At 32.2% G+C, this 17,544-nt stretch overlaps 2 protein-coding genes across 4 annotated transcripts in view; both read right to left on the reverse strand.

The window, feature by feature from the left end:
* LOC107997646 (myosin-I heavy chain) overlaps positions 1-17,324 on the reverse strand; it is a 39,187-nt gene extending 21,863 nt beyond the window's left edge. For 2 of the 3 annotated variants that reach the window (XR_001766040.3, XM_017056401.3), the window contains exons 1-3: positions 11,076-12,739; positions 10,789-10,895; positions 385-447 (exon numbers count right to left, since the gene is read on the reverse strand). Coding sequence is in view for 2 of the 3 variants with exons in the window: in XM_017056401.3 (XP_016911890.2) it covers positions 385-447; positions 10,789-10,895; positions 11,076-11,139 (234 nt within the window). In the remaining variant the exon portion in view is untranslated. Of the gene's footprint in view, positions 1-384; positions 448-10,788; positions 10,896-11,075; positions 12,740-16,948 lie in introns of those variants that run through there. The other variant, XM_017056403.3, reaches the window with a different exon arrangement.
* The window catches only part of LOC107997615 (presenilin homolog), a 74,959-nt gene that overhangs the window by 40,533 nt on the left and 16,882 nt on the right, over positions 1-17,544 (reverse strand). The window lies entirely within an intron of this gene.

The following is a 17,544-nucleotide window of genomic DNA, read 5'->3' on the forward strand; positions in this document are numbered from 1 at the left end:
TTTATAATATTTAAAACATTACTTAACCTCAAAATCAGAATCCAGCTTTGATGTGATACTGCATTAAATTTAAAAAAATTGCTTCCCTGTGAAAAAGACAAAACACTAACTATTTCAATCCCTGAGTTTTTCAAGTATACACTACCCCATAATTCGTATTCTCAATGACGTCAATTATCCCCAATCGTACAATGAGCCAGACTTTCGTCTAACAATCTCCGTACAATCGAATCGATTGTCTCGATCCAAATGTACAAAAGAAAAAAAAGTGAGAGAAAGAGAGAGAGAGAGAGAGAGAGAGAGAATAAAAAGAAAGAGTTTAGCATTCGTTTTAAATGCATGGCATTAAAAGATAATCACGCGCAATAATTCCAATTTACTCACGTTCGTGTAGAAGTCCACTTCTTTGTAGGGGTTCACAGCCACCAATATGGATCCGGTATACGTCTGGTGTCGAATAATCGTAATACTAAGTCAAGGAAAATTATCGGTGCGCCGACTCGTTAAATCGCTGATGCATTCAGCCATTCGTCGTTCGTTTATTAATCTGAGGGATGCAAATGAACGAAGGAAGAGAAAGGAAGAAATGGAAATTTCAAAAAAGAAAAAAAAAGGAAGGGGAAAAAAAGAGAGGCGGAAGGTTGTGTTTACCTGCAGCTGAAAGGAACCGTGTCGACGGCATTATTTCTCATTCCCCAACCTCGTGAACCTCCTTGAATGATAATGCGACATGCATTCCCAATGGGGGCTTGTATTCTGCGCGTGACGTCACGCAGCAATGTGAACGCGTGTCGGTATTTTCTTTTTTTTCTTTTATATTTTTCGACCGCTTTATGAAATTTGTATATTTAACGAAGCGAAAGATAAATGATAATCGTTTCGTGGAAAATTGTCTCAACGCATTCATTCACCACGTACATACATAATTAAAATTTTTCACTTGTCTTTAACTTGGTAGTAAAATAAAAGTTCGAATTGGAATATCTTTGATCTTATGGTCGTACGTACGTAAAGTAGAAAAGGTATAAAAGTGTTTAAATATATTCAATGCATAAAAAACTACTTTTCAAACTATAGTTGACATTTTTTTTTTCCAATTCCAGTTTAAAACATGTCCAATACGGAAAAATGTTCGAAGCATGGCCTGATATTTTCTGTTCCAATATACCATGGGTCGTGTTATTTTTACCCAACCTACGCCTTCCCCAGAAATCGAAAAACGCATCGTTATAATAATATGTTTTCTCCAAACAAAAGAAAGAAAGAAAGAGAGAAAAAAAAATTAAATTCTTTCTCCTCCTGATTCTTTCATATCCTCTCCCCATTATAATTCACTCCCTCTATCATTCACGATTGGTGACAACCCGCCAGTCGTCAAATTCAATCATTCGATAACAATGATAAAGATAAAATATTAATTTATTAAATAAAACTAATCTAAATCGATTCTTAAAAATTGAACGAATCCTATCTTCACAATCTATATTCCACGATATATAATACAGTATTTTCCAGCGATTGTCTCGCAATTTACCCTGCTCAAGATAGAAGAAAAGCGAGTCTCGACAGCTAAACGCATTGAACGTGGTCTATAGAGAAGTAGGAAGCGGAAGTCGAGAGAGCTTGCGCCACTTGAGAAAGGCGAAATGATTTTAACGATCTCTCGAATTACCGAGCTCTCTTCTATTTCCCTTCTTCTTTCCATCCAACTCCATATCGAGTATTCAGTATCAGAATACTCGATTGTCGGTGATATCTTCATTCGAATTAAAGGGACGAAAATTATCGGTTGCAACGGACGAAAGAATTCTCGAGAGGGCGATCGAACGATTCCTGAATCTCTCCCTTGCATAATAAAACCGAACGATGACACGGTTCCGATGGTGGATTTCTCCGATGGGGTGGAGGACGTCGAAATGACGTCACACCCGGGGCTGAGCACGGATGACTCACGGATGAATGCCTGCAGCGAGAAAGGGGATAATACACCTATATAACCGTACCACCCTTCTGTAACATTTGGAACGACAGGGTGCCTCTCCCCCTCCCTTCCACACCAAATAGTCTGCTTCTGAAACTGGTGATGAGATTACATTTCGCGATTGTGTACATGCGACTTTTTCGTGATTTGGGTGTGAAGAAAATTGGAAAAATATTGGAACTATTGGAATTAATTGAAAATTATTTGAAACGAGTGCATCTATTTATAGGTTTCTCTAAGGGATGGAAATATTAATTCGTTGCATGGGATGTTTCTTTTTAAATAGTAAAGAAGAGATTTACGCTCGTATTTTCGAGAATTAATATTCAGGATTTTTAAAGAATTGTGTTTTTATCGATAAATAATAATTTGAGTAATAATTTGAGTAATTTTAGGTTTAAGCGTGAGTAATTGGCATTTTTTTTTCTTTTAACTTTTGCCAAAAAGCAGGGAGGTTGATGGCGCTTTTTCCAGCAGTCTATTCCATACAGGATGGTGTTACGTCTATTTTAGTCCTCGACCTTTCTATTCGCCGGCAAATATTTCTTCTTTTATTGCGATGTAAAGGTGGCCTTCTATCTTGTCGTTTACAGAACTCGAGTTACCCTGACGGAGAAAGGCAGCTTCATCGATCGAGAGAAAGATGGAAAGGACAAAGACTATCCTCGATTTGTTATTCCTTCACCAATTCCTCCTCGACATATCAAACTCAAAAAGTCGTTAAAAGAGCAATATCTCGAACTTGTAAAAATCTTTTGGAAATAAATATTTCATTCGAAACATGAAATACTCTTTTTTAGTTTCCTTCTAGCCAAATCTCTAAACTGAAAGAGTACTTAAATTGGAAAGAAGAAAGATCGGTCAACTTATAAAAATTTTGATATCTTGAAATGTCGATCCTATAATCCTTCGAGATTTGATGCAATGTCGAGTTTAAAATTACATTGAAATTATCTAGAATACTCAATGATATATAATATAACTCGGACAGAAGAAGAAGTTTCAAAGACACTTTTTTGAAAAATCTATCGATAAAAATTAAAAAGATGATACAACGATCCCCAGGAACGCATCAGAGACTCAGTTTTCATTTTAGAAGAAGGAAATACAGATCTGTTATCCGCAGGAAATTCCTTATGGACAGCCGCATTTCCTTCCATTGTCGTTGACGATATTAATCTCTGTTCGGTCGTAGAGAATCGTACCGAAAGAGAAATCCATGAAATTCCTTTCAAAGGCATTGATATTAACGTGCAATCTTTAGAATTAAAACAAAAAAACTTCACGTTATCGATCTTATCTTTACGATATTGTTAAAAAAAAAAAACTCGTTGTCCACTTTGAACGAAGACTTGAATTTATTGGCTTCTGTTCCGGCTGAATCGAAGCTGAATCAGCCAATCAGTAGCCAGACCTGTTTCGACAAAATTTAACGGTAGAATTGTCGCACATGAAGCCGAGACGAGAGAAAATATGAGGAAATCGCTATATCGAGCCCTTTAACCGAGAGAAAATCGCCACTCGGCTAAGCCTATTTATCTTTCACGATTTTACGAAGTAGAAGTGAAAACAGCCGGTTGAAAAAGCGCTTCAAAAGATGGAAACGTAATCATTTCTTTTTTTAACTTTCGTTTTTTGTCTCGAGGGGAGTGATTCCTCTCTCGGATGTTTTTTTTTTTCTTTTTTTTTACACGGAGAGAGTAACGAATCTCTAAAGTGTCTTCGCTTCATTGGAATAATTACATCCGTCGAAATTTTTAATCGGCGAAATGAACGTTGAAGGTAAAGAGAGAGAGAATTTATAAAGGAACAATCTCCCTTTGAATCGTTCGCTCGTTTCTAACAACGCGAATAAAAATCCATTAGATTAAAAGATTATCTTCGTCCGAATAAAAAACGATACTCTCGAAACAATCTCAAAACAGATATCCATGAAACGAGATATTGAAAACAAATAAAGGTCAAGATAAAAATTTCGGAAAAAGATATGCCAAAAAAAAAAACGATCAAAGGGATTGAAACAAAAAGCTTTCAAAAGATAATAGATAATAATAATAATAGATAAGAGAAAATAAGTAATAGATAAGAGAAAATTGTTCAAAGATAAAAAACCCCAAAGAGAAACAATCAAGGGGGAGGAAAAAAGAGTTGAAAACAAAAATTTTGAAAAACTCGTATCAAAAAGTTAATTTCAAAGGAAAAGGTAAAAGCTCGAGTCGCGAACTATCGATCACCGCTCGATCTCGACTCGAGTCCGCATTTCCACTGCGCCAACCTAATGACGGTCAGTATCCGGTGTTCGAGGGTCAACAGACACAGGTCACAAACAGGGTGGCTGACCCAAAAACCGGGAAGGACGATCTCGCGCGCGCCGGACAAACAGAGCATGAAATTTTCAATAAAACGCAACCCCCCGTGTGCACAGCCGGGTGACCTGAAAGAAGACTGACCCGAAAAGGAATATCCGCTACACTTTATCGGACGAAAGATGGGCACAAGTTTAATATCCTGTTCGCGAAGATGAGATATCTTCGAAACTTGGTTTGTTAAAGTAAATTACGAATAACATTGTGCAAACATGACAATGAAGGAAATCAGCGAAGGGAATTATACTAACTGTGTCAACTGTTTTTGTACGAGACATGGAGAGACTTTCTTGGATAAATCTGAGGACGATGATGGATCAGGAAAATCCAGATGTTCGTATTCTTGGTCTATTTAATAAGAGTAAATAAAGTTTTTTTTTTAACAGAATAAATTTGTAACAAATTATATGCATTTCTACGCGAAAATAATCAAAAGCATTTTGGATCATGCGTGGTACATTTTCTCCTCCTCAAGAGAGGGAGAGAGTTAAATTATTCTTGCTCTTTGACGAGTCTTTTATCTCCTTTAATCTCCTTTATATTTAATTTAAATATTTAATAAATATTTAATCTCCTTTATGATATTGGATCGTATTCATATCGTGTCTTTCTACATGTTAAAAAAATCTTTGAGGAAAATGCGTAATGATAGTAGAAAAAGAAGATATTCAATTGAAAATACGCAAATATAACACGAAGGGTCGATAATAATTACGCGATCTCTTTATGTCTTTTCTTTTGTATGCGACAGGCGACAAATAGAGAGGCGGAGGATGGTACACTCTCATTAACCTCTCTGGTGGCAAAGCGCTCTTAGCCGCTCTGCTTCAATTGCTTTCGTCGAGACCGAAGCTCGGCCACCTTTTAGCGGTATTTTGAAACCTCTAGCGAAGCTGAAGAATATAAGGCTGGAGATGGATTATACGAGACCTGAAACGTGGCAGTTTTTCGAGAAACCCGTTTATCAGAGCTATCGATACGCGAATTAGGCCACGATGAGTAGAAAGAGGCAACGAACCCCGATCCGTTTAATTTAAATGTTGCCGATTAAGAATATCGTGAACGAGATACGAATAAGTAAAATCGAAAAATAATATTTTCGAGATCGTGAAGGGCTTGGATTTCGTTTAGAGAAAATTCTGATTCGATTTCTGAAAGTATCCAACCTTAAATAATTTTTAATCTAACTTTTTAATTATTCAAATTACCTATACAAATTTATTTGTAAACAAAAAATATCGATTCAGTGAAGAAAAATTTAATATTCTTTTACAAAACGTTCTACGTGCGGCTACATCACAATAACAGTCCCCTTTTTAACTTATTCAATTCACGTTATAATACAAGAACGCAAATCCAAAATATTAAACAGTAAGAAAGGAAACTGCATATATTTTTTATAATAATACGTATATTCATATATTCACATATATATTCCATTGGTTTCCATCCAACTCGACCGACCTTTATCATAAATTTCCGGTATACGATATCGTGAAATTTTTCTCTCTCTTTTTTATTTTTTTTTTAAATACAAACAAAGAAGTGGGCGTCAGAGGAACACGATGGTAATCAAAAAATATAAATTCCGTTGTTATTTCAAACGAGCTCCCCGAGACAATATTTGGATCGAAGCTTCTTCGTTTCGTTCACACGAGAGAGAGAGAGAGAGAAAAGAAAGAAAGAAGAAAAGGGGTAAGACTCTTCACCTCTTCGTTTCCTCGCGTCTACGTTTCATCGGCCACCCATTATCCTCTCATACGAGATACTCAAACGCGTTCTCTCCTCTTTTTTTTCACGAGGTCGCTTCTCTTTCGGGATATCGGATTAACCCTAGCCCCGGCGACAACGTCGAAACCGGAAGCTGAGGATCCTCCTCGCCACCCTGGTGCAACACCGGTTATCCGATCGAGCATCGTTCATCCTTCCCCCTCCCCAATCGTTATCTCGTCTACCCTGAGCCACGATCAGCCACGATGTTTCGATTCTGTGTTGGAAAATGTTTATCCATCTAGGAAGAAGGAACGAAGATTCGTCCATTAATTTTCCCAATTAACATCAATCTGAATCGATCGATCTTTCGTTCGCTCAATTTTCAAATTTTCATTCCACCATTACTTACTTAAACTCAAAATTAATTGTTATTAATTTACATTAATTTCTCTTCTCTCGTTTCCCGGAATTCCGAATTATCTCATAAAATTCAACCGAAGTACAAAGGGATTATAAAGAAGCCAAGCGTCACGCATCGCGTCACGGATGGATATCCTCGCGGGCCTCTTATTTGTATGCCATCGATGTTTTCCACCGCGACGAGATAGGCGGCCCGGCAAACACGCCTATGGCTCGCCTCGAAACTTTCAATTTTCCTAACGAAATTAACCGCGACAGAAGAGACGAGTTCCACGGCTGGTAAAACTGTACCGGTTTCGAAGTAATTACTCCCGTTCCCGTGGTACTTTAACGAGATTCGATCAACCGTGCCCGGTACAAACCTTTCCGTAATGGAGGCGTGAGAGAGAGAGAGAGAGAGATATCGTTTAAATGAAATTTATTATATTCGATCGTTCCTGATCAAACGAGATAATTGAGAAACGATGATATAATTTTGCTCGCGAGACGATTAGATTTATTTTTTATTTTTTTTTATTTTTTACCCCTTTGTAAGTGGAAATTTGATTGGCGGAGCACGAGTTTATTCCATTCACGATACTTGTAAAAGATGTATTTACAACAATGATTATTTAAATGACTAATCTAATCTGTTATTTAATTACAAATTGCTTTTCCTCCGATTGTACTATTTATTTAATGAAGAGAATTATGTAAGATCTTGCTACAGAGACAAAGAATAACGTGAAATAATTTTTTTTTTTTCACGAAGATTAAATTTCGTTTCGAAAATTGAGTTTCGTAATCTGGAATAAATTTGTCGACTCGCTCGTTCCAATATTCGAACAACGTAACCTTTGACCTCCGACCGAATTTATTTCCCGTGTATTCACCACCGCTTTTACTGTACTTTATCTGTGCCGTTTCAACCTATCTCGCGATCGAAACGGAGCTCGCAAAGGCGAACAGCACACAGTGCAGCCATTTAATCAACCGACGATCTATCGAACCTCCTTTGGGAAGAATCACGATAGACACCAGGATAGTTCTATTAACCAGACGATTCTTGATAGCATGGAAAGAATTTTGAGTAAGTTTGTGTAAAAGGATAGAAGAATCAGGAGAAGTTATGTATATATTACATATATGTGAAAAACATATACGAGAATATTTTTATGTTTATCATAATTTATAAGATGCAAAATAATTTACTCTCTTTTCTGAATGAAGAGATTCTACATGTTTCAAAGAACTGAATAAATATTTAAATATTCAACTTCTAAGAAAAGATAATACTCCGTATTTTGATTCAGATTGTGTATTATTTCGATAGAAGGTATTATTATTTAAATTTGCTTAAATATTAATGAGAACGACAATGTATATTTTGCGAGATTCGATTCACTTTATATAATGCATAAATCGATACCGGAACAATTGTGTGCATAATAAATTCAGACACGATTTAATCAATCAGTTCTATCAGTTATATCTGAAAGCACTATAAAGATATTAAAAAAATTCGAGTCGTCGTATGCTGTACGATTTTTTCTTTTATTTCTATTGAAATTGTTCGACGATTGTTTGGAATCGATGGTGGAAATTGCAGAACGCGGTTAGTTAGTTATACTAATTACACATGGATTGATTGATACATGGCATGTTCACGATGTTTGGTCATTGAATACACGGTTTTATTCGTTTGCTGCAATCAACCGATAATTAAACTTCCTGCAGAGGCTGGAACGATCTGTGACTACACACTGAAGCTATTTCAGCCTTACGCATTCGGTTTAATTAAATGCAATTCAACTAAGAAAAATTCAGCTAAAAAAAATTCAGCTAGGAAAAATTATTAACCGAGAAATAATGAAAAAACGGAGAATTTTCATTAAGAGCATATATAATGAATTTAGAATATTTAATTCACCTATATTTATCTCTATCAAAAGTTCAACAACCTCTTCTAAATTCTTAATGCGAGAAACGATAAAATTACTCCATCAAATGTCAACTATTGCGAATAAGGAAACAAAGAACATTTCCTTGAACGTGGCTCGGTGGCCCATGATCTTGTGGGCGATCTGTTTTACAACGATACATTTCGTCCTACACATGGCGAAACCAGCAACGATCGACATCGTGACACACAAGGAAATGTTCACTAACAAGTGCACTACGACCTAAATCGTCGAGGCGAACGCATCACGCGTTTGAATTCCGGTGTTTGATCCATACCGAACCGAGATGAGCAAAAACTACGCCACAATTGATTAAAACTGGTTTTCTGGTTTCGTTATCTTTTCATAATCTATTCGTGTTTGAAAACATAAGATATAAAGCTATAATACATATTTTTCTATGTTATTTTTTTCTACAGAGAAAAGAATTTTTTCTTCAAGCAAGAAAATTGATTATTTTGTGCCCAGATATTGAAGAAAAGACGATTGGTGTAAAAGATACAAAAAAAAAGCAAATAACCATTCGTTGTAAAAAAAGAAAGGAAGCCTGGTAACAAAGAAAACTAACTAAAACTATTAACTAAACTAACTTTTCCACTCAAACTAAAACTTCTCCGATATTTTCACAGATACAATAGATACTTGCAGTCTAAGAATTAGCTATTTTTCTCGGATAAATCAATTAAAAGGAAAACTAATCCAATTAAGAGGTCGATACCTAACAAAAAAGCCATGGATTTTTTGCCAAGCCCTCAAACTTTTCTCGATATCTGCTCAAGACCAGACGATACTATATGTATACCCGATGAATATCGAAGCACAATAGAAAGTACGGATGATCATTTGGCCGTCTTGTCGCTCTCTCCATATCCCTGGATCGCAGACATAGGGATGAACCGAGAGGGATATGAAGAAGGGTGCGAATTAAAGCATGACAAGAAACGACAGTGGGTCGTGTCGGTGTCGGTCGTTGGGTCGGTGAAGCCAAGAGGATGAATGGGTCTGGCCCTGGGGTGGTTCACCAGCTGACTGGGGTTGTTGTCATGGCAACCAACCAACCAACCCGGGAGCAACGCCCCACCCCTACAAAATTCATATATATAGTTCACTTCTTTAACTTCTTCACCCTTCTTCAACCCCTTTCGTTCTCTCTATCATTCTTCATTATTTTTCGCGTCTCTTCTCTCTAGTTCATACTCTATTGCACTCGTGAGGGGAAATGCAACATCTTTCTGAAGCAGTTATTTGATCGTCTTAATCTTGATCAACGTCTCTTTCTCATTTTGTTTGGAAAAATAGTACAAATGGCTGGTAAGTAATATTTAGAAAATATTGCATTATATTCCGCTTTTGGTTAGAAAAATACTGTCTATAAGGTCAAATGGATATTTACGAGATAAGATTTTTCCATTTCATCAGATTTCATTGAAACTTTTAACATCGGTGGTTTAACATAACTTTTAACAATAGAATATTTTCATCGTTCTATTAATAAAAAATGATAGATCAGATACTTGTATTTATGCAGAAAAGTTCAGGTCACTGATTTTATCGAAACTTTGAACACTCATGGATTTTGTCGTCGTGTTTTGAAAAATATCTTATTTTAGATATCAGATACATAATAGTTGTACATAATGCTTATACTTTTATGTAATGATATTCCTTCAGTTCTCTTAATTCAATTAATCAAAATTAATTTTATCAAAATCTTACCAATAAGTTATTATTTAACTTAAATTTCATATCTATTATTTTTTAATGATTCCTTACTTATTTAATTTTTTCCTTATTTAATTCTCACATAATGCTTTCATTAAAAATTGAAAATTGAAGAATAAGAATTTCAATGAGAAATACCTAATATATAATAACAATAATAATGGAAAAAGCACAACGTGGAGTTATTCATAGGAATGCGCAAAGAATTCTAACTCTTCAGAGTGCACTAACGACGAATTACGAAATGAACGGACGTCCGTTCACTGTTTTTTGCTAAACTTCTGGACGAATGGAACAAGGCGGTTCACACGTGCTCTAACATGTTTAGCAGACTGAATTCCACATGATGAATTTTGTAATCGTTCGTGAATCAATCTCTATTTTAACATCTGACTTAATGTCACAAAAAAGTAGTAATTCGTACCACAAACTCATCCAACAAATCTCTATATTAAAAGAATCAAACAAATAAATATAATTAGATATACATGAAAAAAGTACAACAATAAAAAAATGTTCGGAATAAAAATAAATAAAAAATCAATTAAGATTTTTCATTAAGGGGTTCATACAAATTTCTTTAATAACCACCTTACCTTACGGATATAAGACAATTTTAATTAATTAAAGCTTGATCAAAGGATACATATATTTGATCCCTTCCATATCGAACTTGAAGGTTTCGATTGATTCCCGTTTCGTCGATATCGCTGATGACTGTCATATCCGGGACACCCAACTCAGGGCTCGAGCCTGAAACAAGAAGAAAGATTTGTAAGAAAAAACTTTTTTATTACATTTTTATTGTAAACTATATCTTTTATAAAATAATTGAATTATCTTAAAGAACTTTTTTATAATACATATTTATCTCTTTTATTTATTTTTTATCCTTGCCTCTTTATTAAGTAATTAAAAATAAATTGAGAATACCATGTCCTTCTAGTTCATTTCTTTTTAGCTTTTTCACTCGAGCTCCGCGATGATCACTTAACATTGATCTCCTTCGCTTAAAAGGAACGCGATATGGAAACCTGGTAAATTCTCTGACCACCTGTTGTTGGAGAGTACTGTATGTGACGATTCCTTGTCACCTCTAGTGGTCAATTTCCAATGCGATTGAGGTGTTAATAGAAACCCATCGAATCAAACACGAACTATATGTAACGAAATTTCGTCCTTTATCCTATTATTTCATAATATGAAATAATACCGCAGTAATCAATAAATATTATTCTATTACTGAAAATCATCATTTCATCAAAAATTAAATTCCACGATATTGATGAATTATATAATTTATATAATGAATATTATAAATATTATAAAATTGAAACAAAATTTTTTTTAAAACTTGTTCGATTTAAACAATAAATTAGAACTAATACAACTTTTACCGCAATTTTATTTAAAAAAATCTTAATTCCAAATCCATTAATTATAATCAAAACGCATAAATAACACGCACATATTTCACCTCATAATTCACGAAGAATTCAATGGAATCAGTGTTACAAGGTTTCGAGGAAAGATTCCAGCTGCTCGATTACAATCTCGATTTAATTAACATGCTCTCGCGATGACGAGCCGGGTGTAGTAGTATCACGTAAACGGCGCCTACCCCAAACATCGTAGTCGCTGATGTAACTGCGGTTTGTTTTTTTTTCTCCGCTTCATTAATCAATTCTTTGTACGTCACATACACGATTTTTTTCCTTGTTTGTATTCCAATTGCGATTTATCAACAGGGACACAGTTTGGTGACGAAGAATTAACCTTTAAAATGATGTTCGATTATAATTATATACTCGATCGCTGCAAAATTTGTCTTTAATCTTTTTCAACACTTGCGATTTTATGGTTAGATTATTGATCCAATCAATTTGGCAATAAATAGTAATTAATATTAGATAGGTCTGTATCTGTTATACGTTATTTCTGGCCGAACCATTATATTGTATAACCTCTAACATTTCTGAAAATTAAAAAGGTTAAAATATGAAAGTGACGTATAATTTGCTATAGATCCTTTGTTTCAAAGTTTATAAGTTTAAAAATTATAAATAATTAAATAAGAAAAAGATTCTTCCGGAAATGATGCCATAATGTTACTTAAATGGCGAGCAGAAAAAATTGTTAGAGAAATTCTTGGCCGAGTCTGCAAGACGAAATATTAAATTTCGCGATAGTAGTTAGCAAGGCGGTCCTCGAGGAGTCACGTGACATACGACCTTGGGGAAATAGGATCACAGCAGCTGACGTGCAGGTGTAACGTATTTCGCAGGTGTATGTGCACTGCTGCTGCTGCTAGTGCTGCTGCTGTAGCACCTGCGTACCGCGAGCACGTGGTTCGCCACAATGATTAGAGATGATGTTCCAATTAGATGAAATCAGATTTTTTTTCTTTTTGAATCCCTTAACACCATCCATCTGACATCATGAGAATATTTCAAAAAAATATATAATTTGATGCTTTAATCTTAAATAAAAATGCTAATTTCATTATTGAAAAATAAAAAAGATATAATTTTGATATATTAAACAGAAAATGAATCTACAAGATATACATTGTATATATATATATGTATTTACATATTTCTTTGGATTTAACCTTACTTATAATATGGTAGATATAATTTCCAAGATTAAGCTGTGTTTACAAGAAAAGACTAGCATTTGAATCCTTACACGAATTTGAAGATCATTGGAACATATTAAATTTCCCTAGATTGTAAATAGTATTCCAATTAACATTTATCTCGTTTCTTTACATAAATCGTTCTCTTCTTGTTTTCCATATATTCTTTGTCATATTTGAAATATCTTAGCAATTCGGATCTCGGATTTCGAATCTTCCATCCATTTTCAAATCGACAAAGATTCTATAGTAAGTATTTATAGAAAACGCGCGAAGCCGAGATAAAATATAGGTACAAAGATGGATAAATTTTTTTCAAATATTTTATGACTGATGCAAATTTCATATTATAATCTATTAAAAATATATTTATATATCATTGATCTAATAAAATTTTTTATTTATCTTGTAAATTCTTATTATTATTATTATTTCTAGATTTGAAAATATTTCATTGGATGATTCAGATGTCAATAAAATCAAAAAAATAATAAAATTTAAATTCAAATATAATAAGATATGAATCACGCACATATTTCGAACTAAAATATCAAATAAAGAATTATAGAAAAAAATTATAAATTTTTTCATTCTATTTTTCTAATTACAAAAATTGTACAAAAAATCCCTAGATGAATATATATATTTAAAAAAATAATCTAAAAACAATTTTTTTTGTTCTATAATTTCTAAAATATATCATATTTCATATAATTATATATAATTTTTTTTTTTTTAATTTTTTATCAATAAAACTATATACAAATTTCTAATTTATAATTTTATATAAAAATTTAATATAAAAAAAGATAGGAACATAATGAAATCAAAATTCATTGAAAAATTATTCAACATTGTTATTCAGAGATATAAGATGATTTGATTCTTTATAAAATATGTTCTTTTCATGTTCAATTAAAAACCATCAAACTTGTTTCTCAAATTTCAATTCTCTTCATCACATATTTATCTTTTTCTGTAAGAAGTAAATTTATTTAATTTTCTGTTCCTTTTTGTTTCTTCATTTGTCCTTCTTGCTGCATGTTTCCCTTTTACGGTGCGTCACCTTCAAGAAACTTCATGCTGTCGATCGAGGACGAAGCTTTCGTCCAACGATCCCACTATGCAGTCCCGAAGAGTTTCTCAGGGAGGTCGACGACACGTAACAACGGGAGGAAATAATTAACTCGCCACATTATCATATACAGAACACCAACGTATTAATTTGTCCGAAAAGCGTACAAAGTATTGCCGAACATATAAATTATTCGTTTCCATATAAAGTTTTCACACATATGTTTTCACACATATCGATTATTATGTATTATAAAAATTTCAATTGTTTCGAAAATCAAATTAATCAAGATAAAAAAGGTAATACTGAATTCTCTAATCTAACTTCACAAAAAACAATTGTATTTAAATTCAGAAACATTTAACAAATAGGTTATGTTTTGATCGTAAATATCAATATATCCTCAAGAAATGTAATTTCATAATTTTAAACGATAATATATATTTCAATATTTACATTCAATGATTCATTCTATGAGCACGAAATTCCGAAGAAACCTGCTTTTACCAGGATGCTGTTGTGACTCATTCTTTCGAGATGTCTGTTGCGTACACCATAGAAAAATTCTCAGATATGTAGAACTTGAAATCGAATTTCACCATTTATATATATTTTGAGAGTTATAGATTTATAAATGATAGAAAGTTTTGAAAAATAGTTAGAAATATTTTGCGATAATTTCAATGATCTTTATATTTCATCATAGATCGAAAATATCGAACGCTTAGATTCAATCGAAATATCGAATGATTAACGTGAAGTTTGCTTCTTAAAAACATGTTATAACTATCTAGGGAATTATAATCAACAGTTTCATATTAATTAAAAAATTAATTACGTATATTTCTATACTGTTAAATAAATTGAATTTAAATAAATGAATTAAAAAAATTTAACCAAATTATTTTGTTTTTTTGGTTAAAATAAAAAATATAAATTCTTATTTTAGATATTTTAATAGAATATATTTTAAACGAGTATTTTAATAAAAATGTGTTACATATATAAAGTAAATATCATTATCCAATTAATTATTTAATTTATTTTGTTTAAATATTAAATATTTAAATTTTATTGTTTATTTTTTTTTATTTTTTGAAAAGATTCAAAATTATTAAAAAAATTTATATACTCGCCTATAAAAAGAACTTCCTTTCTGTTTATTATATAAACATATAAATCAATTTGAAATATTTTAATTTTCAAAATTTTCGCCAATATATAACAGAAATGAAAATTTTCATAATTCTAAAAATATACAAGATTTACAAATAACATAATATTAATTTTCCGCAGTTTCAAATCACTGAATGCATTATATTGTATTCCAGTTCAAAATATGTGATCATATATGTTTGTACCATAAGTGGTTTTATCATACTACGAGATGATAACTCGAGTTACTGTTAATATACACTTACATTGTATACATTAAACTGTCATAAATACTGATTATGTATGAACAAAAAAATTGTATATCCTACTTGATATAGAAATAGATATATTTTAAAAAAAAAGATTTTTTTGTAAAATATTTTATATATTCAATCTTCATGATTTTTCTTTTTAATGAAAAAAAAAATATATATATATAATTTACATATATAAAATATATATAATATATATTTCTCAAATTAATACTCTTAAAATTAAAAATTTTTTGTCTTTAATAGTTGACAAGAATATTTATTTTAACGCGAGAAAACTTACTTCCAAGTAAGTTTTATTCTAGTAAATTAGAATTAAAAATTAAAATATATATAAACAAATAAAAGTAAATAATTAAATTATTATTAATTAAATGATTAATAATTTACAATCAATTTTAAAATTGAATAAAATTATATAGCAGAAGTAACGAATAAAAAAGTTCATTTAAAAATACAAAAGAATGTGCACTTTTTATTGACTTGCATGAGAGAAGAATTGAAAAGAAACGAAGCAGAAGATGGAAATCCCTGGACGTATCACTGCACTGCGGATATATATAGAAGAAGGAAAGGTTGATGGATCCAGAGCGGAAATCATCGCATATCATAAAATATCTTTTTTATTGGTTAAATTTCCGTAAAAAATTACTACTGACATTTACACCTATCGTGCGAACGAAGTGATATTAAAGATAATCCGCAATAATGTTAAAGATTGCATGATAAGAAACCATCAGATGTCGCATTGAAAATTAAAAGCTCCATGGAATATATAGATCAAATAGATTACTAATTGTGAAAAATATTTATTATTCATGAAAGAAATTTTCTCTATAAAATAAAAACTGTTAAATAAATGTAATAATGCAGTTATATTGTAAAAATTTGTAAAAAAAAAAGTTATACAATTGTATCTTAAATAGATATGATCAAGAATTTTGCGATTGAAATTTTGGATTTGATCTATTTTTTGTTTTCATCTACTTGATTTCATGTAGAAAAATATATATATTTAAAAAGTACACGTAAATAAGATTGCTGAATATCGATCGATAAGACATCAAACGAACAATTTAAAAGCTATCACGAATTTGACTCATACAAACTTTAGCTTATCCTTCAGAACAATCGGTCAATGCTACTCAGTCTTATTTAAAAACATAATTAAATTATAAATTCATATAATAATTATATACTATCTATCATATATTTTTATATATAAGGTTTTTCTATCAAAAATTTTATTTTTTAAAAATAAAAATTTAACGTTTTTTTTCCTTTCCTCTCTCTACTCGAATAATATATTTTTCGAATAATCAGTAAAAAAAGAAAAGAACGTAGCGATATTCAAATATTTTTACGCAATGTCACTGAACTTTATCACAAACTATGAAAGTATCATAATAATAGAGACGAAGCAATTCAACTCGTCTCTTGTTAGTTCTATACCATTATTTCTATTATTATTATTACCATCATAGACTTGCACCACCCACTGTGCACCGCATTGATGCATCATGGACATTACATATATATATTTTCATCTGTATGCAACGATTTTTAAATGTATTATTGTATTTTGTCAAATTGATGGAAATTCGTGGAAACGTAGTTATGTGAGAGAAATGAAACATCAGCAAAATAAAATTAAATGAAAACTTACCCTGCGTGAAGTGCTTAGCAACCATGATGTGCGTGGCTCACGGCTCAGAACATTATTCTCCACCCCCTCGAACGAGGCTGTTGTAGGGTAACGATATATCCGGGCAGGAAAAACTTCACTTTTCACGCACGTAATAACGAGCGTTGACGAACTGTGTTTTCTGTCAAAATCACATGTTCGCGAACTGTCTGTCGTTTGTTCACATACTAGGGTGTACATGCAATTGAGTTCTGTGTGCGATTTAAGACGCGACTAAACAAGCACGAGGAACCACGCACATGCTCGACAGTTGCCACCCGACTGATGTTAGGTCTTGGCTTCGCTTTTCAAATGAACTAACCCTGACTCGTTGCGCCACCATCCTTATGTTACAAGCTTCCCCTCCTATTCTACTTTAACGATCGAATATTCTTTTCTGTATTATCGACCGCACTGCAGTTACTGGTACTATAAGAAAACTATGTGTCAGCACTTACTAAAACTTCAAATTGATCTGACATAAGAAATATAAAAATTAACTTAATAAAAATTATAGAAATGAAAAGTTATGAAAATAATGATTTAAATTTACTAATTAAATAATAATAAATATTATA

The sequence above is a fragment of the Apis cerana genome, linkage group LG5 (genome assembly GCF_029169275.1).
Source record: "Apis cerana isolate GH-2021 linkage group LG5, AcerK_1.0, whole genome shotgun sequence".
Taxonomy (NCBI): Eukaryota; Metazoa; Arthropoda; class Insecta; order Hymenoptera; family Apidae; genus Apis; species Apis cerana.